General features: G+C 41.4%; 1 protein-coding gene across 2 annotated transcripts in view; it reads right to left on the bottom strand.

Annotated features, from left to right (window-relative positions):
* The window catches only part of XRCC2 (homolog of X-ray repair cross complementing 2 (XRCC2)), a 70,898-nt gene extending 45,333 nt beyond the window's left edge, over positions 1-25,565 (bottom strand). For both annotated transcript variants that reach the window (XR_016173364.1, XM_089154824.1), the window contains exons 1-6: positions 25,252-25,565; positions 24,934-25,081; positions 23,878-24,008; positions 23,174-23,244; positions 20,765-20,827; positions 2,684-2,821 (exon numbers count right to left, since the gene is read on the bottom strand). Coding sequence is in view for 1 of the 2 variants with exons in the window: in XM_089154824.1 (XP_089010950.1) it covers positions 2,684-2,821; positions 20,765-20,827; positions 23,174-23,244; positions 23,878-24,008; positions 24,934-25,081; positions 25,252-25,440 (740 nt within the window). In the remaining variant the exon portion in view is untranslated. The remainder of the gene's footprint in view (positions 1-2,683; positions 2,822-20,764; positions 20,828-23,173; positions 23,245-23,877; positions 24,009-24,933; positions 25,082-25,251) is intronic.
* Positions 25,566-26,372: the final 807 nt, after the last annotated feature.

Below are 26,372 nucleotides of genomic sequence, written 5' to 3'. Positions count from 1 at the left end.
ACAAAAGCAATGATCAAACCACTAACCTCAATGATCTATTTTAGTTCGATATGAACCATATGGTGCAAAAGCATCCATCAGAGACATCAGTTTAGTCCATACATAAAGGTTGATGCTCTTCTGTAACACATGTTTGATCTAGTGTATTCTGATTATGGCCTGACAAATCATATCGTTTGCATTCACCTAAAAAAGTCATATCATTTTAAGCTTGTGCATAGCTTTTCTATGATCTCCTTCCAGGTTCCAGTGATGATCTCAGTTCTATTGTTCAGCTTCGGTTCTTATTAGTTTTGCTATCAATCTTCTGATAATCAGATTCTCTTAAATTTCCAAGTCTGCCACCTGCTTACTTTTGGTTTCCCTTTACCATGTCACATATTGAATAACCATATAGAGCACAGGAACTGCTGAGATTGTTCAAGTCTCATATTAATGTACATAATATCACTACTAGCACCTCTGCTCCACCTCTCCCCCCACCACCCACTCAAAAAAAAAAAGGGGAAAAAGGAAAGATTTATAATATTTTATCTGGATCATTTTAATACTTAATTTTGCTTCTCATTGATCTCGCAAGTTCTCCTTAAGTCATGAACCGTAGTCAGCTGCTGTAGAATGAACAGTGTTTAACTGTCCCCTGTTAATATGCTGAGGGGCCTACCACCTCCACCACCACCATGTCATCTCTGGAATCACAATATCATCATTGTAGCCTTCAAGAATCTTCAATAGTTTGTGAAGGCAACTCTTGAGGCCAACCAAATTAATTATATCGAATATCAATCTGAAATGGTCTAAGGATTTATCTTCCTAGGCCCACAAAAGATAAAATATACACTTACATCCTCAAAATCTTGAAAATGCTTACCCCGGACTCATCCACCACTCATATTGTGTTTCTCAAACCCCCCCCCCCGGCGCGCACCCCAAAAGAAAGAAGGGTTTCAGAAAAAGTAGAAACAAGTGCAGGTCAACTTACTAGGTAAACTCAACTGAATTTGATTTGATACGGTTTGGTAACATTTCAATCGAAATGATACATGTGTTGCATATAAAGCACTATTTCGATCAAAATCAGTAGAAATTGCTTTGCCCATCAGAGGGGGGTCATATTTGGTTTTTTTTTTTGGCAAATCATCTACATTAGGTGGTGGAACGAAGTGGGAGGACTAATTAAACACACCTACAGAGATGATTGTTCACTTTTGAACAAGAATTGTACAAGGCTCAAACTTAGTGCCCCTTTTCCCCAAAGATTTCAAACCTTCCTGGAACTATATATGGTGTACTAACATAGAGTTGAACAAACGATTTTGTAGGGGTGTTCTACCCTTGCTTAGACACTTAGAATTTAAATTTATGTGACACTTGTACAAATCTGCTTGTACTTGTAAGACTTGGACATTATGTATTATTTAATGATTTATCTTCAATCCTACTGGATTTAGCAATTTTCTGAATTTTTTATGTTCTAGTATGATATTCTGTGAAGGAGATGGCTAAGTTGAGAAAGTACACAGCAAGGTACAACCAGGATTTTAAAACTCAATCAAAACAAGCAGTTTCAACCATAAGGATATAGCGGATTTTTAAAAAAATCCCATGTTTGAAGCTTGAACCATATTTCGCAAGTTTCAACCTGAATAGTTGCATAGAAGCCACTTGTACCCAACCAAGCTTTTGAGGAAACCTGGCTGGAAACCATGACGGGTACAATATGAGTCATTTAGAAGTAAAATGTGATCATTTTTTGTTATTTCTTTTACACACCACATTATTCATAAATAATCAAATATACCCTACTGTAAGCAATAAAATAGTTAATCAAATTAAAAAGGATAAAAAATCAACCCCTCCCAGCATTCCTAAACAGAAACTGGATTGTTGTGGAAGTTAACATTTACACTATTCTAACACTGGGATTTTCTTAGACTAACAATTTTATAAATCCTTTTTTACTTCTTTATCTGGGGTGGTGTAGTTTTCTGGGTTTTTTTTTTTGTGTGTAGGGGGGGGGGGGCGTGTATGTTATGTCGATATTATATTTCTACAGAATCCATCTGATTCATAAAGCCTTTTTCCATATACCAATCAACTTGATTATAAATTTCCCCCGTATCAACTCTACAGCTTATGTTTAAAATCCCTTCTCCAATTCTCAACTAATTTTGTTGTCCCTATTATAAAAAATCCAACAACCAAGGCTTCTCCAATCCTTAGGTCATTTTATTCAAAATCTTTGTGCATTTGAAAATTAAATTCCTATTTGACTGCTAAACAACAAAGTTGAGACCTCCACAACCTATTAATATACAAATGAGGAGTGCAAGGTACCAAACCCAAAAATATGTTAATCAGATAAAAGATTAACACCCCATCTTTGATTATCCAATGCCCACATCTTTTTTTGCCAGAACTGCATCCTTTTCTCCAATGATGTTACAGATGTAATACTCATGTGAGACGGAAGAAATCCAATTATTGCGCAAACAAAAGAGCTTGTAAAGTTGGTAAGTTAAAAGGTGTGACCTATCACGGATCAACAGTGCCAAGACAAAAACTGAATTATACATGAGAAAAGACAAACTAAGGTTGATCAGTCAAAGAATCAAATATCTATGAACGTGCCAAACAAACCATGAAAATGTGTATCTGTTTATGCTGGAACTCAGGCACTAACCTTTTGACCTCACTTGAGAGAGATCCATCACCAAATATGATAGCTTTTGAAGCTAAAACAAGCATTGGTCGCACCTGTAGAAGCTTCTGAATTTCCTGAACAACAGTTTCTGCCACACTTTGAAGAGAGATGCTTTTCCTGCCGAACCAAGATAGCAATGAAGAAGATGATATCTATATAATGTAATCAAGGAGATGTTAATTTCAATGAACACTAAAAGGTAAAAATCAATACTGCCAAGGTGGGATCCAGAATAACAATTGCAGAAATGTGGATCAGTTGATAAAATTGAAACAACAGTGTCTTCTCTTTCTATGTTTTCCGGCTAAAACTTGTGTCTGATGCAGGTCAGGAACGAAATTGGCCAATTTTTCTTTGATATCAACTTAGGGTTGATAGATATTGGTCTTTGGCCTTTGTACAACAAGATTATGTGGTAATGTCCATGGGCCCATAAGTTTAGTGTTTAGGTCAACTACGAAAATAGGTTTTGATGTATCCATGGTTGGAACACCCCCCCCCCCCCCCCAAAAAAAAAAAAAAAATTGGGCCCAAAACCAGACCCAAAGGTGCACCTAAGGCTGGCTGAATACCCCAGGGGTATTCTGGCACTTTCCAAACCCCTCTTTTTGGGCCCAATATGGGTCTGGAAGGATTCCCCTTGATCCAATGATTCTGGATCAACTCTTAGTTTGTTATTTGGTCTAGTCAAAGTTGAGTCAAGTTTGTAGTTAGTTTGGGATTGGTTTACTTGTGAGTCAAGTCATGTTGCAGGAGTCCAGTTTGTTGTTGATACGGAGAAAATATGATTGGACTTGGTTCATTCATGGTTCGACCCTTGACTCCGGTCGAGACGAAGGGAATCGACTCGCTTCCGAGCAACCCGGGTTCAGGAAATAGCTTGCTGAGGAAGAAAACTAAATCAGCCACAAGCACGCCCTAATCAATTACTTATGGAGGAGGTTAATTAACCTAATGACGGCAGGCAGATTTCGGCGGCTGTCACTTATCTTTTTCAAAAGGATAACCATCAGATAATGATCGGGTTATCCTAGGAGTCCTCTACTAGTCCAAACTAGTAGAAGTCTATCACTCAACGGATCTATCTGTTGAGATCCAACGATTATCCGAAGAAGGCTCAAATACATCCAACGAAGAATATTCGAAGGTACACTCTATATAAACATCACCTCCCCGCAAGGGAAGGACACACACACTTGGACGTGCACACTCAGATGCTTACTATCTGAATCGTATTCCAGTTATTCATTCCTTAGCTCTTGTTCTAGCAGAGCCGTTTGTGATTAAGTTCATCAACCGACTTAGCCTTCGGAGGTGGACTCCCGACCCCAGCGGTCGGGCCACATCTGACGCTTCGTTTTGCAGGTCATTCTCAGGAGATCTAAGGGCTGAGCAGATTTTGGAAGCATCATTTGGCGCCGTCTGTGGGAATCGTTTCAGAAAGCTATGGTGACTAGATCAGCGGCAGCAGCAGCAGCTGCTTCTGCACAGCGAGATGCTAGGCGTCCAAATTCCTGGAGTAAACAATCCAGATATTCCTCAGGGAAGTCGGCCGCTCGAAGTAGATGGCGGTCAAGGAGGTAACAATCTTCCAGATTCACTGCAGCATCAATTGGATCAACTGAAACTCCAGATGCTGGATGTAAGTCAGGCACTCCGGGCACTAACCAGGCAGGTGGTGGTGCCACCAGAGCCCAATCGCCGTGATGCAGAAAGGCGCGCATCACAGCGAGATCGGAGAGACTGATTGACGAACAAAATGTCGGTCAAAACTTCCGTGAAGGCGACCGAATACCTAGGAGAATTGAAAATCTCCCTAGGCGTGATGATCGGTTCGATGGACCACAAGGAAGTACTACTGATTCAAATACAAGGTTGGTTACAGAGTGAGAACTCACTCACCAACTATTAGACGTGTTGTTCGTGATGATCGTACTGTTCGTGATAATCGTGTTGTTCGTGATGATTGTGTTGTTCGTGATAATGATGTCGCGTTGTTCGAGGTCGTCGTGATCGTGTTGCTAAAGATCGATCGACACATATTGGTCTGGAATTGGCTAATATCAATCAAAAGCTCGGGCAATTGGTGAAAGGTAGGATAACTGATGATATCTATTCAGTTATTCAAACGACTCCGTTTGTCGAACCCATTTCCGGATATCAGTTTCCTCACAATTTCCATCTGCCAACTTTTTCTACATTCGACGACTCCGGAGATCCTACGGCCCACATCGGTTATTATCAGCAGACTATGGCAGTTGCAGGTAATTCTGATGAAATTCTCTGCAAAGTCTTTGGTTCATCTTTAACTGAGCGGCACAGAAATGGTTCTCGAACCTCCCATCGGGAAGGATCGTGAATTTCAACGAGTTGGCACGCAAATTCATAGGGCGGTTCCAGAGTGGAATTCAGATCAAGAAGACCGAAGAAACCTTGTTTACTATTAGACAAGGGAAGAATGAATCAATTCGGGAATATCTGAAAAGATTCAACAGGGTTACAATGGAGATAGAGAATCTAGATGAGCAAGTAGCTAAAACTGCTTTGTTCACTGGACTCACTAATCGAAGACTCTTGGAGTTATTATTTCAGGATATGCCCACAACTTATGCCGAGTTGGTACAAAGATGTCAAAAACAGTTGAAGTCATGGAAATCTTGGACGCCCGCCAGGGGGACAATAAAGCCTCCGTGAAGGAGCAAAAGGCTCCTGAAAACAAGCAGAAGCCGAAACAGAATATTCGAGATCGAGTTGGAAAGCCTCATCAGGCATGGCGGCAGAGATCTCCCGACAAAAGTGAGTACACTCCACTAAATATTCCTCGGGGTGATATTTTGAACATTATCAAGAAGCGGAATATCTTGAAGTGGCCTCCGAAACTTCCTTCAAAACCAGGGGAGCAGGATCGAGAAAAATATTGCCGTTTCCATAAAGATTACGGTCATTATACCAATGATTGTAGACATTTAAAGGCAGATATCGAGAGATTGATATCCCAAGGACATTTGTCCAGTTTCGTCAATAGAAGGCGAGAGGAACCACGCGATGCAGCAATAAAAAGGGACCGTTCGGTTAGCCCGGATCAACCGGCAGAGGCTCCTAAGTCTAAGAAGGGTAAGGAGGTAATTGATGCTACTTAGTCACCGATCCTTACAATTTTCGGAGGTCCCGAGCCTGAATCACTTCGGAGGCTGAAAGCAAAATCAAAATTTGTTGAAACCGGAGAAACGCAAAAGCGTAAGAGACCAAATGGTGAGGGTTCGATCACCTTTGGAGAAGAAGATGAGAGAGGCGTTTGTCTGCCTCATGATGATGCCATAGTCATCAAGGTAGAGATTGCATGCCGCGAAGTACACAAGGTGTTAGTTGACACCGGATCTGCTGCAGATCTTTTATCTTATACAGCCTATCAAAAACTTAAGGTGGATGAAGACTTGATGGAGCCATCATCCACACATCTATATGGCTTTGCAGGATCATCTGCAATTGCGGAAGGATCGGTCCAGTTGGACTTATCAATTGGGAGCTTCCCCAAGGAAGCCACCGTTCGGGTAAATTTCTTGGTGGTTCGGGATCTCCCTGCTTACAATGTAATTCTTGGGAGACCATCATTGTCAAAATTAGGTGCTATCGTTTCAACGAAGCACCTTAAAATAAAGTTCCCGACTGAGATGGGAGTCGATCAAGTTTCATCTAACCAGAGGATGTTCTCGGCAATGTTATGCTGCATATTTAAAAGATAAGGAAGGGCCGAGAAAGATAACGGCATTACCGATTGAAGTACGAGATGATCGGGATGAAGCAGAAATGCAAAGGCCCGAGCTCGTAGAAAAACTTGGAGCAAATCCAGCTTATATCCCGGTGATGAAAAAAGAGTTACTTATATCGGGTCTGAGCAGCTGGAAGAATTCAAAGGGGAGTTGAAGTCCTTTTCTTCAGCAAAATAGTGATGTGTTCGCGTGGTCTGCAGATGATATGCTAGGAATCGGTAGGCAGATTGCAGAACACAAACTTTGGCTAGATCCCAAGGTGAAACCAGTTATCCAGCGAAGGAGAAATTTCTCCATGGAAAAATATGAAGCCGTTCGGGGCGAAGTCGAGAAGCTAAAGAGTTCTGGTTTCATCGAACCAATTGAATGCCCCATCTGGCTGGCCAACGTCGTGATGGTCAAAAAGGCAAATGGGAAGTGGAGAATGTGTACAGATTACACAGACCTCAACAAGGCTTGCCCTAAAGATTGTTACCTATTGCCTAGGATTGATCTGCTGATAGATGCAACTGCAGGATATGAAACCTTGAGTTTCATGGATGCTTACTCAGGGTATAATCAAATCCTCATGAGTAGGGAGGATGAAAAGTTTACGGCTTTCATGACTGATCGTGAAAGTTTTTATTATAAAGTCATGCCATTCGGCCTGAAGAATGCAGGGGCTACTTACCAAAGGGCCATCAACAAAATATTCAAGGATTTGATCGGGAAAAACGTCGAAGCTTATGTTGACGATATGCTGGTAAAGAGCATTGCAAGAACGAAACATATTGAAGATTTAACAGAGGTATTTTCGATACTACGAAAATACCGAATGAGGCTGAATCCGGAGAAATGTGCCTTTGGAGTCTCGTCAGGCAAATTCTTAGGCTTTATGGTATCACAAAGAGGTATTGAAGCTAATCCAGCCAAAACACAAGCTTTTGATTGACATGGAGGCCCCCAAAACTGTTCGGGATGTACAATGCTTGATGGGGAGAGTAGCCGCTTTGAACCGTTTCATCTCACAATCAGGAGAAAAGTGTCTACCTTTTTTCAAGGCTCTCAAAGACTTGAGGGGAAGCAAGGAGGCAAAATGGACTGAAGAATGTCAGAAAGCTTTCGAGGAACTAAAGGAGACACTAAGAAGACCACCGCTATTATCTCGACCCGAGAAGGGAGAAGTCTTGCAGCTATATTTAGCAGCATCCCCTTCGGCGGTCAGTGCAATTCTTGTTCGGGAAAAGGACAAGAAACAATGGCCAATTTATTATGTCAATCACGTACTACTGGACGCGGAAACACGATATTCTCAGATCGAGAAGCAGGCTCTAGCTCTTATGATAGCAGCTAGAAAACTACGGCCATATTTTCAGGCTCATTCCATCGAGGTATTTACTACTTTTCCTCTTAGTAAAGTTCTTCGTAAACCTGATTTATCTGGGAGAATGGTGGCTTGGTTGGTTGAACTCAGTGAGTTCCAAGTAAGCTTTAAGCCTCGAACGGCAATCAAAGCTCAAGCACTAGCCGACTTTGTAGTAGAGACTACTGCACCCATGGAAGAAGTTATCGAGCCCACTATCCCTACAATGTGGGAGGTATATGTGGATGGTTCAAGCAACAAAGATGGGGCAGGAGCTGGAATTCTCCTGAAGAGTCCAGCAGGATTTATTATTCGGTATGCGCTAAGATTTGCATTCGAAGCAAGTAATAATGAGGCGGAGTACGAGGCCCTAATAGCTGGACTTAGATTGTCAAAAGCTTTGGCAATAGCAAACATAACTATTTATAGTGACTCTCAGCTTATTGTCAATCAAGTACAAGGGAAATATGGTGTTAAAGAACCCTGGTTACAGAAATATCAAGAGATTGTGCAAGTATTGCAGAAAGAGTTTAGGAATCTGAAAGTATGTCAGATTCCAAGAGAAGAAAATACAATGGCAGATGAGTTATCCCGATTAGCCAATGCCAAAGAGAAGAATTTAGACCCTTCGGTCTACATCGAAGAAATAACATTTCCAAGCTATCACGATAAGGAAATTTCCTATATTGAAGCGGAGCGTTGCTGGATGGTCCAATAGTTGAATATCTGAGGGATGGTAAGTTACCGGAGGATCCAAAAGAGGCGAGATTAATCAAATTACGATCAGCGCGATTCATTATGCAGAATGGAAGGCTGTACAGAAGATCTTACTCTAGACCCCTCCTGAGATGTTTGGGTCCCGAGGGATCGGAATCAGCCCTGCCTGAGGTGCATGAAGGAATTTGTGGTGCTCACATGGGCGGTCGAGCCTTGGCACACAAAATTCTGAGGCTTGGATTATACTGGCCTAAGCTCCAACAAGCTACTATGGAATACGTTCGCCGATGTAGCAACTGTCAAATCCATGCTACGGTATCTAAACGCCCAGCTGAAACCATGACTTCGATTTTAGATCCCATCCCTTTCGCGATGTGGGGAATCGATATCATGGGCAAATTCACCAAAGCGTCGGGCGGAAGAGAGTATCTTATAGTAGCAATCGATTACTTCACCAAATGGGTCGAGGCTAGCGCCTTGGCAACCATCATTGAAAGAAAGGTGGAGAAATTCGTGCTCGAGTCAGTTATATACCGGTTCGGAATGCCAAAAATAATCGTTACCGATCATGGCACTCAATTCGACTGTCCACAATTCGAACAATTTTGTGGAACTTATTTGATCGAGCATCGTATGTCATCAGTGGCATACCCCCAAAGCAATGGTCAGGTAGAGGTTACAAACCGAACACTACTTGAAGGAATAAAGAGAAGACTCGAAGCTGATAAAGCCTTATGGGTCAAAGAATTGCAGAATGTCCTATGGGCCTACCGAACTACGGTTCGGACACCTACAGGAGAATCTCCTTTTAAACTGGCATACGGATCTGAGGCATTGGCACTTGTGGAAGTAATGGCTGGAACACTACGGGACCGAGAATTCGAAGAAAAAGCGAATGAACAAGGACTGCTTGATAGCCTTGATTTATTGGATGAGGTTCATGCAAAAGCAATAGCCCGAACTCAACATTATCAACGGAGGATAGCATCGCATTATAATTCCCGAGTAAAGAATCAGTCGATACTCAGCAGGAGAAATGGTATTGAGAAATACCTTAGCTTCAGATCCACGTCATCAGAGGAAATTGGACCCTTCATGGGAAGGACCATATATGATTATTAAACCAGTCGGTTCGGGGGCTTACAAGCTAAAGAACATGACAACCCAGAAAGAGTTGGATCGTTCGTGGAATGCCAGGCATCTAAAGAAATATTATCCTTGAAGATTATCATTTTCGTTCATGATGTAACAAATTTCAAACTCAATCAATACAATTTTCAGTTTTCAACATACTGTCTTTTGATTGGGGGCATCATACAACACATTCGAGGAACAGATCCAGCGACAAAATCAAAAGGCATCGGTTTAAAACCCGAGTGAGTTCCTTCTCAGACTTATTGAATTTCTTCGGAAATTCTTAAGTAAAGGCATTGGTTTAAAACCCGAGTGAGTTCCTTCTACAAGGCATCGGTTTAAAACCCGAGTGAGTTTCTTCTCAGACTTATTGAATTTCTCCCGAAATTCTTAAGTAAAGGCATCAGTTTAAAACCCGAATGAGATCCTTTTACAAGGCATCGGTTTAAAACCCGAGTGAGTTCATTCTCAGACTTATTGAATTTCTCCGGAAATTCTTAAGTAAAGGCATCGGTTTAAAACCCGTGTGAGTTCCTTCTACAAGGCATCGGTTTAAAACCCGAGTGAGTTCCTTCTCAGACTTATTGAATTTCTACGGAAATCTCTAAATAAAGGCATTATAAGACCTACTGCAACAATGACTCAAGTGACTGGCAAAGTTCAAAGATGAAGTTCAATTCTTTATTTCTTTAAACGACCAGAAGAGGCCAACCTTTACATCAAGCATTTATATGGGACAACAAGTGTTGGGATACAATCTTCGCTCAGTCAAAAAAGAAAGTCATCATCAGTGATCATTAAGAAGTTAAACAAGATCGAAGGAGCTTTGCCAGAAGTAACACAGAGTCAAGAAGCAGCATAGATTCAAGAAGAAGAAGAAGAAGAAGAACAGAGTCGGGAAAAAGCATGTTATCAAAATCCTCTGCAATTCCATACTCTTTATCCAGCTTGACCGGAAGAAGCCTGATCGTTGATCAAACCTGCATTCAAGGCAAGCTCTTCATAACTGAATCCTTTGAGAGGAGCATAAGGAGGGGAATCATCGAGATAATGCATGATATCCGGATCTGGAGGTGGAAGATCGATCGTATCCTTGGACCAGTCAAGGAGAGGAAGACCCAGCTTTGCAAACACTTCAGGATGACAATTGGCGTTGTAGGGAATCGTGTTGAAATAAGGATCTCTCCTTAATATTGATTCCCATACTTTGTTTTCGCCATCCCGGTATGCCTGCAAGTTATAAGCGTTCAACATGTCAACAAAAGGCTTACTGTGCAAATACTTGAAGATGCAAGCTCTGCGAACATCAGTTGGAAGGGATTCGGGCAAAGGAATAACAGCTTGCCTTTGGGGTAACGCTTTAGATCCTTTCGCCCCTGACCTTCCTGCTTCTCGTTCCAGCCGTCGGATCTTCTCCCTGGCATCATCCAAATCCGAATGGAGACGTTGATTCACGGAATTTTTCTCCCTTGCAACTTCCCAAGCTAAGTTTCCAAGACGAGCAATTTCTGCGTCTTTGGCTTTGGAGTCTTCCCGAAGCTTGGAAACTTCATCACTCGTCTACTGAGTCTAGAGGCTGCTTCCACTTGGTTGTGGAAGTTACCAGTAAGACTCCTGCAAAAACTTCCAAGTTATTCATGAGCAAAAGAAAAATTTTCAGAACAAAAAAGAAAATGAAGAAAAACTTACATCACCAGTGACTTCATAAAGTCACTGTCTGGAATGGTGGAGAGGACTCTGCTCTTGGCAGGCATTTGAACAGCAATGCACCACTCTAGTGCCTTGTCAAACTCGCTTGACACCAAGTCAGACTTCCTCGAAGAACAAGAAGGATGAGCTACATCATCCGCCAACCTAGGGCGCTTCCTAGTGGCAAAATCCTCCAGCTCCAGAGACGGGGAGGAGGAGGATGCCAAACAAGCCTTAGAGTTGGAAATAGAAGTAGCACCTGCAGGGACCGCACCTTCATCAGATGCCAACATAGTTGCCTCAGATGTCCGAAGGGTCTTCATCAGGGGATCCCAAACGGTTTCTCCAGCAGGGGCATCAACAGTACAAACAACGGCGGAGGGAGCCACATCCTCCTTGGAAGACCGAACGGTTTCTTCAGGCAGAGGGAGCATAGGAGAAACATCGGCAGAAACTGTGGGAATCTAATCTGAAGATTCACCAACAACAGTCTCCTTACGTTTAGAAGATTCACCAGATGCAATCGCCTCACAAGAAGCAACCTTCGTCGGTACTGGGGCAGTTTTCTTACAGGAATTCGCCCTAATAAAGCTCAAATCAATTCTGGGAGGCATTGCAAATACAAAAAAGTAGTGTCAGTACGAAGATCCTACAACATACAGAAAAAGGGGAAACCCTAGGTCTCTCTGTAAGCATGAACAGTTCAGAACTTCCATCATAAGTAAACCCAAAGTATGAATACTGTGGAGTTTACTCAGGGAGAAGAAGAGATGAAGATTCGTGACAAAAATGGAGCAAAAGACTTACTTTTTCAACTTCTGATTGAAGATGGTGTTGAAGGACAAGAGTACTATAAGAGCAAAAGAAGACGAAATGTTGTTTTGCAAATCTATCAGACAAAGAATAATTTGCAGATAGCAAGATAAGGGTGAAGTACCTTTGAGGGGCTTAAATAGCCTCAAGGTGTGATGCGATGGTTGAAACCCCAAGGTAATCAAGGGACAGGATCGAAGAGACGCTTCGAACTCCTCAAAACGAAGGATCAACGGTCAGGGGATAACGGCGCTTCAAATTCAAAATTCGAAGGTTGATCAAGGCTTCCACATGGAACAATATTCACCTAATACGAGGATACTACCAACCATTGCACCACATGAGGTATTTCTAACTCATTGGGAGAAGTGATCATACGAATGCAGAAAACGTTTGGACTTCGCAATAAATAGAGGAACGGTTGGGAGTAAATGTTCAGAGGAAAATGAACACATCTCTCCCGAGCGCATCTCTGTGATATCCCAAACGTTATCTCCAGTTAAGGTACAAGTTACTCTACAAGATTAACTTGTATCATTTGCGTCTTGACCTAAAGACGATATTTTGGGATATGAGACGAAGAAGCATTAAGGCAATCATTGGAAGAGTTCGAGAAAAAAGATTGATTTCTATTTCATCAAGAACGTAGAGGGCCAACCCTTACAAAAAAAAAAAAAGATATACATATGGGAAATGGTTTCCTATGTTTCTTCTTCATTATCAATCGAGGAGTCTTTATCAAGATCTCTTTCCGAAGCAGGCTGAGAAGGTTCTTCGGGAAGAGGCGGTGAATCAGCAAGATACTCCTCAATATTTGGGTCCGCTGGAATAGGATCCTCCTCTTCCAAAACCCAATCCGGAAAAGCCAACTTAAGCTTCCCGAAGATTTCTTTGTGACACACCTCTCGAAAGGGAGTTGTATCAAAGGAAGGGTTAGATTCAAGGATCTTTTCCCAGACGTCATTTTGCCCCGCTCGATAAGCTTGAAGGTTGAAGCGGCCCATCAATTTGGTAAAGGGGACGCTGTTCAGATACTTCCGGATGCATTTCCTCCGAAGATATGGCTTGATATGTTCGGGTTCGCTGGGAACTGCCATTTTCGATAGGCGCTCATTATCCAAGGACTTAAGCTCGAGGCTCTCGCCAAAGGCAATAGCCTCCTTTTTATGCTTCCTGGCCTCACGTTCAGCAGCCTGGGCACGAACATTTGACGAGTCAAGTTCCTTCCTTAAGGAATTCAGCTCCTCATCATGCTTCTCCTTCAACTCTTCGGCTGCCTTCTTCAGCCGGTCTACTTCAGAATTGGCCTTTGCCAAATTCTCTTCACATGTCTCAGCAAGGAGCCATTGCGACCAACTCGGCTCAATGCCTCCATGTGTTGATAAAAGCTCAACACAGCATTCCTGAAAAAACAGGGAGATTATCAGAAAATCTCGGAGAAGATTACAAAGCAATTAGCAAAAGATCAAGAAGATTAATACCTTGTGGAATGACTAACAAGAACGTCATCCTCCAGAGCTTCAAAGGCCTGACGATCGGCAGGCAGGAGACCGAGAGAGCTCCATTCAGCAGCCTTCTCAGGATCCTGAGTTGCCCGATCTGTCCGTGTCAGCGTCCATTGAGGCATGAAGATCTCCTCAGAGTCTTTATTCTTTTTGGATTTCTTCGAGGCGGAAGCATCAGCTGAGTCATGCTTCCTTTTGGATCGAGTAGGAGAGGGGAGGTCTATCTCTTCCACCATTGGTTTTTTCCCTCTCCCCGAAGCTTCAACTACTGGCTTCAGGTTCCTGATACCCTTGTATGAAGGGTCTGGAGGAGGTGCAGAAGATACTTGTACTGCAGTCAAGGCTCGAGGGGACCGTCGTTCAGCAGTCACAACAGCCTTGGCAGCTTTTACCCGAAGACTTTCGGGATCCATTCTTGGAGGCACTGTAAAGAAAGACAAGAGTCAGAGTTGAAAGAATTCTCAGTATCTTCAAGAAAGTAAAACATGGTGGATAGAAAGCTCACGTCGAGCCAACCCCCAGTATTGAAGGATGGAGTTGTATTCCATCTCATATCCATGTATCTCTTGATACCATGGAATTGACTTGATCTTCCCAACAGCTGCTCTGTCTTCTTGGGATAAGGGAAGGACCCGGTTACCCTCAGAGTATGAAATGTACTGCTTCCAGACGGTTGGGAAGCTAAGATCAGATTGAGGCGCTTGGCAGAAGAAATATCGCTTGCGCCACCCTTTGTGGTTAGAAGGGCAAGTTCCTTTGGCAAGATTGCTACCCATCCAGTCAAGTTCCACTTTGTTGCGCTTGGAAAGCACAACCCAACCAGGAGGATGGGAGATGGAAAGAATGTGAAAATGTACGAAAAGAGGAAGAGAAGGCATGATGCCAAGTTCAAAACATAAACCCAAGAAGCCGACGATGAGACGCCAGCTATTGGGAAGAAGCATTCCGGGACAGATGTCCCAATGGTTCAGAACGGCTGAAAATAAGGGATGGAAGAAAGGAAAGCGAACCCCGCTTTCCAGTGCATCTATATACAGGGAAAATTCGCCAGGAAGGGTTGAATCAACTCTTTCATCTGGTTTGGGAGCCCTAAGATGGTACGAAGAAGGAAAGCCAAAACCCTTGACAGCTAAAGGAAGATTTTCCTCATTATAGGAGGAAGCTACAGAGTCAGGTCCACCGGCGGATTTGGTGGATTCTTTTGACCGCTCAGAAGACTCGGCAGTCACCCTAGGAGTCATGGAAGGTCCGGACTCAAGATGAACAGAAGAAGTCTCAGTTTTTTCTTATATTCTTTGTTGGCTAACTTCTGCGAAGTCACGCCAAAGAGCAGTTAGGGTTTTGTTGTCACTATCCGACTGCTCAGAGGGGAGGGAAACAAAGGCCTCATTGCCACTATCGCTTTTACCGGCGCTTGGCACAGGGGAAGTCTCAGAGGAAACCCTACTATCTTCCATTACTAAAAGGTCTAACTGCAGTTTCCAGAGAAAAAGAAACCTGGAGACAGAAAGTAAACTTTGCAAAAAGATCAGTAAACTTACTGATTCACTGAGGCAGAGAGCTCGAGAACGAAAGAATCGTAAAGGCGCGATGAAGACGACGAGGTTTCAAAATTCCAGACAAGAAGAATGAAACCTACGAAGACAACGAACCGCTTTTAAGCACCCGCACGAATGTTCGAGGACGTGGACGATCGAGATTAATTCGGCACCAACGATCGAGATTTGAAGACGGTTCGAAAGTTTGAACTCACGAATCCAAAACAGGTGTTCAGAAACCGTCGTTTTGATTGCGTGAGCCACGATAGTTTCAACTGCAGGAGGATGCGTAGTGGTACCCTCACAAAGCTCGAGGAAAAAGCAACACTACTGCATTAAATGCGAAATGACATTTAAGGGATTATGCAAGACTATTACTTGACGACGAACCCAGTTAAAAACCAAGCCCTCGGGATCGACCGAACGCTTGGTCTGGGGGGCTCGTGATACGGAGAAAATATGATTGGACTTGGTTCATTCATGGTTCGACCCTTGACTCCGGTCGAGACGAAGGGAATCGACTCGCTTCCGAGCGAGCCGGGTTCAGGAGATAGCTTGGTGAGGAAGAAAACTAAATCAACCACAAGCACGCCCTAATCCAATACTTATGGAGGAGGTTAATTAACCTAATGACGGCAGGCAGATTTCACCGGCTGTCACTTATCGTTTTCAAAAGGATAACCATCAGATAACGATCGGGTTATCCTAGGAGTCCTCTACTAGTCCAAACTAGTAGAAGTCTATCACTCAACGGATCTATCTGTTGAGATCCAACGATTATCCGAAGAAGGCTCAAATACATCCAACGAAGAATATTCGAAGGTACACTCTATATAAACATCACCTCCCCGCAAGGGAAGGACACACACACTTGGACGTGCACACTCAGATGCTTACTATCTGAATCGTATTCCAGTTATTCATCCCCCCCCCCCCCCTTTTCCCGCCGAGCCGTTTGTGATTAAGTTCATCAACTGACTTAGCCTTCGGAGGTGGACTCCCAACCCCAACGGTCGGGCCACATTTGACGCTTCGTTTTGCAGGTCATTCTCAGGAGATCTAAGGGCTGAGCAGATTTTGGACGCATCAGTTGTAATTTGGTTGCTTAGATCTTAAGTTATCTACTTAGCATTTGTTTAAATAGATGACTTAAAAGTGTTTAAGTGAGATCTCAGATCCAAATTAGATTCCTTTTGATAAGTATTTCAGAGTCCAAGTTAATTTGTATTGGGACCCTAACAGCCAAGATATCCTAGTATGAGTCAAAGTCCTTTGTTTCAGGCTATAAGTAGCCTTTCTATTGTAAGTTAGTTTCAGTCATGATGAATGAATTGATTTGAGTTTGAGAATTTGGCATTGGGAAAGTGGTGAGATTCCCCTTGCAACCCTATCCCTTTCCCCCTCCCAACCGAAACCCTAAATTTTCCCGAAAATTCAAATTCAGATTGAATTTTGAAATTCAGCAAAACTCAGACCTGTTTCACCAAACCCAGCAGCCTTATAACCCTAAAATCCTTAGCCAAAACCTCCAGAAGCCCTAATTGAGTGCTGGTTCCATTCTAGAAGATCCTAATTATCTAACCCAAAACCTGGGGTTACATCAGGTTTTCAATTTAGTTTTGGACTAATTACGTAAATTCTGCCCAGCTTAAGTTATAAAGGCGGAATGGTCATTTTATGTTTTATTTTTAGTATAAGTAATGTTTGAGTCAGTCTAGGATATGATAACAAGTCCTTCTAAGTTTAGTTACAAGAGTCCTACTTGAATTTGGATTAGCATGTTGAGTACAAGTATGAAAGTCAGTTTACAAGTCCTAGTTTCACTAGGACTTCTTATATAAGGCTATATAAAGGGCATGTAATAGAGGACAGATTTAAGAATACAATTAATAATGAGTCTGCTGCTGCTTAAGAGCAAGGCTAGAGCTTCTCATCGGTGGTAAGGGACTTCCATGCGATCAAGTAAGCCACTTAGGGTTTTTAGTTGAAGGATTCTCCTTTGGCAGTGCTTGTAGCCTGCCTCCACTTCTTTCCATCTCCATCATTACAAGGCTTTTTTTACAGGTAAGTAACAAGTCAGCACTCAGCCATTCCCCTTCCACTCTATTAATTTTCTGTTTTAAAACCCTACCCCATTCAACCACTTCTTCTTCTTCTTCTTTTCTTCATAAACCCTAGACTACCTAAATCCTGAAACCCTATTCCTTCCCTACCCTAGTTCCCAAACCCTAATCCATTTGCTGCCCTATATTCGCAAACCTAACTGTAGATCCTTAGAACCCTAACCATAAAACCATAAAACCCTAGTCCTAGATTCCCAAACCCTAACCCTTAATATAATCAAATCATCAACCTTCAAAGGGAAAGAAACCAGCTTTCGGGTAACTGAAATATTCAGAAATAGGAGTCCTAAGACCTGAACCAGTTCTGGATGAAACCCTTGAAGCCCAAGTTTGAACCTCAAGGTAAGGTTGCCATTGATAAGATCCTAGAAGAACTACCCTCATTCACTTGAGGCTACATCAGTGTCTTTTTACGGTTTTTCTTCAGACCTCCCAATTCATTGCAGTAAAAACTGAACAAGCCATTTTCTATTTTACTCTTTCAAGAGCAACACTAAACTATCTCTGTCTTATAATATCAGAAAGAAGTTAAAGCAGACTGATAGAGCAGCTCCAATCCTTATACTAAGATTTGCCAAATTGAGATATTGTTCATATTTTTGGTTTTATTTGTTACTTTTTCAGCCCGAATGTATTATCCAGGACCCAGGGCTACCCAGAAGTTTACTAATAAAAGACATTGCAAGGAAAATACAATGGGCGGGCATATTCTGCCTTACCTCTACTCAAAGTCAATACAGCTCACTATCTCACAATCTACAAGCATAAATATCCCAACTAAATGGAGTCAACTACATGGAGCCAAAGAAGGCTACGACAAACACGAACACAAGTACCAAAGAAGTAAATGGAGTAGAAGAACGAAAAAGGGACAATAAGCAAGGTAGGGAAGTCAAACCAATAGTCAAGAAGCCTCCTACAAGGTCAGCCCAGGTCTTTATCCTCCCAACAGCTTTGTTTGCATTCATACTAGTATCGAGCCCCACCACATTCATATCCTTTTTTCTTACTTCTCCAATAGTCATTTTAGGCAATGCATCTATCTCTTTTAGTTCCATCAAACTATTTCTGGTCAATCTTCTTAGTAGTGCATCCGTAGATCTCCGTTGGACATGTCCTACCACCTCAAGCAGCTCGCACGGATTTTGTGTTGGATTGTTGCAACTCTTAATTCAGTTCTAATACAACTATTCCTTACTCTGTCTCCCTGGCGTTGCCGCACATCCCCTCCACATCCTGATCTCTACTAGATACTCATCTTGTCATATATTGCTTGTCTTAACCCCCAAAAATTCCACTCCAGATATCATGGCTGATCTTATTATTGTCCAATAAAATCTCCCCCAGGCTTTACAGCATGTGTTTTTGTCATTTAACACTCCCGATGCACCTTTCACTCTCTCACAATATAAAAAACAAAACATCTTGCAAATCAAAATTAAAACTAAATCCTAAAGATAGCCAAACCTGTTTAACTGCTTTATCTTCATTCAAATTTTGGCTAAGTTAAGAAGGTAAGCATTGCTCAACTCAGAAAATGCCATTAGTGGTAGATAAACACGCCCAATATGCCACCACCACCACCCCCCCCCCCCCCCCCCCAAAAAAAAAAAAAAAAAAAAAAACAGCCCAATTACTTACCCCATAAGAGGGGGGGAAAAAATGGTTGACATCAAGAACTTCTGGTAGGGGCAAGACCTCTTAAAACCAAAATGAAACACAATGTGCATCAAAAAGAATACAATGCTTTGAACAAGTTTTCATTCGAAGTGCCTAAAGGAATGAAACATATCTCTCGTTCCGGCGAAACATTACATTCCCATTATTTATAGCAACAATATCTCAGCTTCATACCCAGTAGATAGGTTCAGCTAGACGGACCCTTGACCTCCAATAATCTCTATCAAGGTCATACTTGATACATAGCCTAAGTTATGACATGTCTTTCTCACCATTTTTCCTAAGGGCATTTTAGGTCTACCCCTAGCTCTTTTATTTCCTTCAAGCTGGATTAAATCACTCTACCAAATTGAAGCACTCTAAGGCCCTCATTTGAGCATGGCCATGCCACCTTAAACAACATTCTCGTAGCTTATCATATTTCAGAGGTAAACCTGTACCAGCTCTAATGAACAATTTAATGCATCAAAAATTTCAACTCTAACCAGTATTTCAACCAAAACCTTTGTGGAGCCTGGGAGATCCAGATTTTTTCTCAAAAAACTCCAACCTTAGGGATGTCAACATTTATTTGAACTAAACTCTATGACAATTTTACATTGATACACTATTAAATGATTTTTTTTCTTCATGTTTAATACAAATTTTAGTTGTTTTCATTGAATGTAGTGTTTTTCAGTACTAAATTATGGATAGAATATGTTAAATGAAAGAAAACAAAGGTCCAAATCCAAACTATCATTTTTATCTATTCTTTTTGAAATTCTATCATTTGAATATGTGCAATCATGTTTAAATGGGCTCCTCCTGAACTTTTTGAGAAAATCTTAACTGTTTCACCACCAAAATGCATATTTTTTTACCAAAATATGCAATAATTTGACTGAATGTTGGTATCTGAGAGATGTTTTGGTCTCTGACCAATGCAGAAATCAAAATTCCAGACCTTGGTAAAACACCTCCAAGATCTCCTAGTTAACCAAATGGCAAATAAAATTTCCATAGTCCTCTTGAAACAAATTTGACAAATTCAAAAGGGGTAGAAAATAAATGGGCATTTTATCCATATATGGAAGGTCATTTTTAGAGGATCAAAAAGCAAATCTGAGCCATCCATTTTTTTTTTTTTTTTTTTTATTGTTAATCTAAACCATCTATTTTCAGTCATAGCATAGCTTAGGCCTTGTATCTAGTATGGCCTCAAATAGAACTAATTGGAAGGCAAGGATCCATGTAGCCTACTCCATTTAGTTGAGACAAGGCTTCTTCTTCTTCTTGTTCTTTTATTTCATTGGACACACACAGTGTTTGTAAATACAAAAGGGAGTATTTGATTGAATTAGACTCTGAATTCGACACATGGCTGATCAAAAGCATTTGCTCTCTATCCAATGGTTGGAATGGACATATCATTTCTCCTCATGGCAGCATAGATACTATGATACTTGGAAAAATAATGGACCATTGTGACAGTAATAATTTGTCAAAAAATGTTATAATAAGAGCTTCAGTTTTTTTAGCTTGAAGTTGAAATCCCAGTACTATCAGAAAGAAACAAGAACTAAAACGTGATAGCACCAAGAAAGCAGCAGTACCCAGCAATGACTCTTATCTAGGAACACTGAAGGGAATGATAATTCTAAGCAAATAATAAACTTGCCAAGAACAATTTTTCAGCATCCAGAAAATTTCACATGTTTCAACACTATATCCATTCAAACTGAAAATTATCCAATTAATTTTAATTACCTTTTATCACCACCAATTGACAACATTGCAGAAGCTCGATCGACCCAATAGAATGCACTAATGCTATGAGGGAAGGGAAAAAAAAACAGAATTGAACACTAAGATAATAACATAAAATTATATTAGTCATCTTCCAAATATAGCATTTTCATAGGAGACAAAACTACCAGTGTTTCGCCACATAACAGAGTAAGCAATCATGAGAATTTCTTAAATTCCAAACAGTATAAACAGGCAATCAGTATGACCACATATGTGAGAATTACTCAATAACAATATAAAACGGAAACTTAGCAAGTATGTTCATTTCCACTTAATGCCTTAACTTTCTTGGGGTGCTTCCTTTTTTAGCACTTTCTGGAAGGATCTTTTAAATCAGATTAGGAGTTAAAAGGAAAGTCAGTGCCTTGGTTATTATAATAAAAAATAAAATAGATGCTGTTTCATTTTCCTCTGCTTTTCTCTTTTTGTTCATTTCCAAAGATCTAATCTACTTAGAAATATGGTCCTCTATGCTTTTACACATCATAGCAAGATTTTGATTTCTACCAATGGCCCTTCCACCTTGGGGGATGGAATAGCAAGTGCAAACTAGAAGGATTTCTTCTGTACGGCATGTAATGTAGAGGTAGGACCCAACTATCCTAACCCCCAGCAGGATCACAATTCTAGTACAAGACTACTGACTTCAGACTTCAACAAGACTACTAGGGTATATAAATTGAATTCAGGAGCATGTAAAGTAGATTAGAACGGAAGTGAGGATGCCATGACTGACCCCACTCCTCCCCTACCTCCGGAGACCTCTCCTCTGATCCTTCTCCTTCGCCCTTCTCTTCTTCCCCCCACCCCCTTCCCAGTCCACTCCTTTCTCCTCTTATACTCAACCCTCTAGACAAGGCTTCTCTCTGTGTCTAAACCCCCCCCCCACTATTATTGACGGACAGATCATGCCCTTTGCCTTAATGGCATTCTTGAATAGGAAGTCTCCAACTAGGCCAGCTATTCCACTGGCCGAAACCGATTCTCTGTTCTGGCCACTATGGAACCCCTACCACCCTCCACCTTGCCCCTGAACCCCCCCCCCACCCGCGCTAACTTCCTTGTGACCCTCTCTGCCCCTTCTGGCACTGCAAATTCTGCTCCGCTTTGCTCTGAAACCCCTAAGACCCTTCCCTACACCTAATGCTTCTTTCTCCTTTTAGTGTAAACATTGCGACTGATTCCCCCCTCCCCTTTTCTTGTCCCCACCTTGTACCTCTCTCCCTTACAACCCCCCCCCCCCCAAAAAAAAAAAAAAAAAAAAAAACCAAACCCCTTCTCCATCTCTCTTTAGGCTTCCACCCTTGGGGGGCCCTCCTTCTACCATTGCTCCTCCTAACCTAGGCTTGGCCTAAGCCTCTCCACCTACCATCGGAGAAACTTCTCGTATCCAGGCCCATTCCTCCTAATCCTTCACCTCCCCGTCACTCCCTCCAAACCCAACTCTCTTATACCAGCCCATCTCCTTCCCTCCCACCCAATCCTCTTGGCCCAGCCCTTCACTTGACCCAACTCTTGTTCCTTCTCCCCCCCCCCCCCCCAAAAAAAAAAAAAGAAGAAAAAAACCTTGCCCATCCCATATCCATCTCCTCTTCGTCTCTCCTTTCCTCTTTTTCCTCTACCGTTTTTGCAAGGACACCTAATCTAGGGATATCTAACTATCTCAAGAGCTTGGCCGGTTGCTTCTCTTTCTTCCATTCCCCATCTCCTCTGCTTGTGGGCAGCCCATCCCAGTAATAATGATCTCCCTTCATTGCGCGACAAGGACACATTGGCGGTTCTACAAAGACCGACATCTCTACCCCCACTTACGCCTCCAATCGAGATGGTTGTAGGCGAAGCAACCACATTACCAAGGGGCGTCATCAAATCGACAAAGATTTCATTGTTGACTTTAAATCTCCTAAAAAGAAAAAGTAAAAGAACAAAATGAAGAATTAGATTTTACTCAACCTAGGGATCCCAAATGCTTTTCTATTGGTGCTAGCCTTCAGCTAGTTGTTACACTTGGTGCCTTTAGTCAAACCTCTCTTTCAGCTTAGCTTTGTCCGAGCACTACCTTACGCTCCTTGTAATCTCCCCCCCCCAAACCCTCTTTTTTCTCTCCTTTGGTAATAAATATATTTATTCATCCAAAAAAATAAATAAATAAATAAATAAAGAAAACCAAGGAACATGTTTGTGTCATTGTTATGAAGTTAGCACATCACCAACTGCATAAAACAACAACTAAAGAAAGTGTGGAGACAAGAGATTAGATTCAAATTTACAAAATAAACACAAAACATAACATCTATCCTCACAAAGAAAGTCCAATGGAAGTAGTAAAAAAATAAAGAACTAGAGTATAAGGACTGTAGACCAGACCTGTCAATGATAAGGAAATGAACACTAACACCATGTGCTTCACATTCCTTTTGAAGTTGCAAATGCAATGTCTATAAATTCAATGCAAATTAAACAAGTCTTTAATACAACAAATGATTACTTCCTTATCCTCAGACATAAATGAACATAATATATCAACCATAAGAAATATTGCATCCATATTTCGACAAAAATATTAACCCTCAGACATATTGCAAATGAAACAAGTCTTTAATACAACAAATGATTACTTCCTTATCCTCAGACATAAATGAACATAATATATCAACCATAAGAAATATTGCATCCATATTTTGACAAAAATATTAACCCAGTATTTCAGGTTCACTTCAGAGTTCATGCCAAGTTTCAAGATTTCAGTGGCAACAATTTTTTTGACCCCATTTGAAACCAAAATATATTATCAATATTTTCAAAAGACGCCACCAGATATGGTCCATTTTGGTGAAAAAAACTAAAACAGTGAAGACCCCTCAATTCACATGCCATTTCTTTTCAACTAGTATAGAAACCAAAACTATTTTTGGTTCAATCTGAACTATACTTCATACCATGAATAGCATCATCAATAGATAACATTTCTGCAGGGTTTTTTCTTTTTTGTGCCAGGGGGGGAGGGGACACAATGGGGGTAAGAGGGACCATTGTAATAGTTACACTACACCAACTGTTGAACTCCTTACCTTAAGAGCAGCCAAAAATTCAAAACTGTTGTAACATCGGACATACAAGAAACGCTTCATGCATGATACAAATAGCTCCTCCATGAAATCGAAATCCTCATTTGGGCCCCCTTTGTTCACATTGCTTGATCCTAGCGAAGTTTGAAACCAAATTCAAAAGTGAATGAGGGCATTTGCTTATATGTACGCATGAGATTAAAATTTACTTGTCATTCAACAAAAGACTCCTAGCATAAGTCGGACATGTGAGAACCCTGTTTGGAGGGTAAATAAGCACCTAAAGCATATCCACAGAAAAAAGTTCAGTCAATACAGTTGGCCCTATAAAAAAGATATGGACACAGAACATGTTGGGAAAAAAAATTAATCCACTAGGAAAAAGTTGCCGGGTGCATAACCTAGGAACTTCAAGTATCAATATTGCATTTTGGTAATGGGAAGGCACTGTCATTGGATCCGCTAGGGTCTAATAGAGTAAGGGCACTCTTAAAGAGTGGATGTCAAGCAAGGATTGGGAAGGGGAAAGATCATCCACTAGTGCTTGTCACAACTTCTCAGACAAGTCAGACGTTCAAGATCTACCATCTGACCCTACTTCAGTGGCAGAAATATCAGCAAATGAGTTAGTGGATGACTTGCTTAATCAACCATGCATCTAAAGACAGCAAAAATTCTTATGGCATACCATTACCCGTGCCTTCAGCTTCTTTTTTTGGATTTCTCTAATGAGCCCTACCTATCTGAGTTTTCAAATGGAATACTTCAGCAATTTAGTAAAATAAAGAACAAGTTCCCAACACAGTAGGAAATGTTCAAACAAAATTGGTAACGCATAAAGATGTAACTTCCAATAACAGAGGGATAAGGATCTATTAGAAGACGGATAAATCAATAATGAAACCATTCAACATCGTCGAGAAGTTCCTTAGAGCGCAGCACTTTATTCTTCCACGTGCATTACGGATTATGGAAGTGTTAAAATCCTAATAAAAGAAAATTCATAATCGTTACATTGCACAAAGAGACGCAAGCCAGAGAAGTAAGAAAAGGACTTACGATTAGCTTCTATTATCTGCAACTTTAGTGATTCCGAGAGACGTAGGATGTCAAAGCGACAATCCAAATCAAAGTAGATTACTAAACGCTCTAAACCACCATAATACACTCCATTCCATTCTCTGGGAAGAATACAACTGATTGCAGCCTACATGTAGTACAAGCAGAAACGTATAACTCATATGAAGTTGTGATTCTTCATAAAATTTGACCTCAGAGAATGTTACAATTTAAGAATAGCTAACACGGTGAAAAGGTAGAAGTGTATAACTACTACAAGAAAATTTTAACGAACAAAAATAGAATAAAGGGGAATACCTGAATCAGGATCTGGGTTTTGGCGGAAGGAGAAGAACCAACGATTTCAACAACGTTACCGACACGAAGAGGAACGCGATGAAGAGGAGGGAGAAGCAATAGAGGGCGTTCTGTTAAGACCCTTTCAAGCATAGCTTTCGCGCTTTCGTCGCCATTAATCCAACCTTCGAGCTCCATTTCAGAATCCATGGCTCTCTCCTGTTAGAGCAGGTTATTTGGAAGTGTACGAGCTGGGCGGTTTTGCTGCGGTAGCTCTGGCGCCTTTTTTTTGAAGACGGCTTACGTTACATTGCAGCCTTGGCGGGGGCCATTTGGGAAAGAAGGCGCTGGGGGTCTTTGGCAAAGAAGAACGTAACGAATTTATGTGATTTCGCCCACTGGCCAAACCGAAACCCACCCCGAAACGATATTTGAGAAATAATTATCTTTTTTTATTCAAAATATCAAGATTTTTGACGATTTTTCGCCAAAAAAAAAAAGCGTCCGAATCAGTCACTGCACCGTGCACTCACTCACCCCTCTGGCCCTCTCTCGTTCTCTCTCTAATCTCGGGTTGGCTGCCATTTAAAAAAAAAATAATGTGCGGTGTAAGATTCCTTAGTTAGAACTTCAAAGTTAATGTAATTAATGTTCACTGTAAACTTCACTTTACTTTTCCCAAGTTTCTTTTCACTTTTTAAGTTTTCTTATTATTCACGTTAGCCAAACAATGAGCAGATTGAGGAGCATCTTCTCCGGTGACAGTGAGTTGATGAGTAGAATCCAATCGTTTTCTTTCTCACCATTTTAACCTCACTCTTTAGAAGCTCATGTGTTTTCAACCACCATGGAAATGTTTGGCAAAATCTCGGCGAGATTTCGCTATTTCATTGGTTTCGACAACCTGCAAACCGGCGAGGTTCGCCGAGATTTTGTTCCTTGGTCTTCAGGTGGGGTTCAACTTTAGTAGTGAGGTGCGTATGGTCACGATCAAGCCGAGTGGTCAAAATCGAAATCTCGACCACCCATTCCATCGTCACTGTACGCACCTCAGTGTTGCACGTTAATTGTGCAACACTAAATCTCTAGCCTTTGGTGTTGTAGCTTTCTGTTTTCATCATCAAACTACTCAAAAGGGGATC

This window comes from Hakea prostrata, chromosome 5, assembly GCF_041222555.1.
Source record: "Hakea prostrata isolate BN-2017 chromosome 5, UWA_Hpros_2, whole genome shotgun sequence".
NCBI lineage: Eukaryota > Viridiplantae > Streptophyta > Magnoliopsida > Proteales > Proteaceae > Hakea > Hakea prostrata.
Note: the sequence above shows the minus strand (reverse complement) of the source record. Positions and strands in the feature narration are given on the sequence as shown.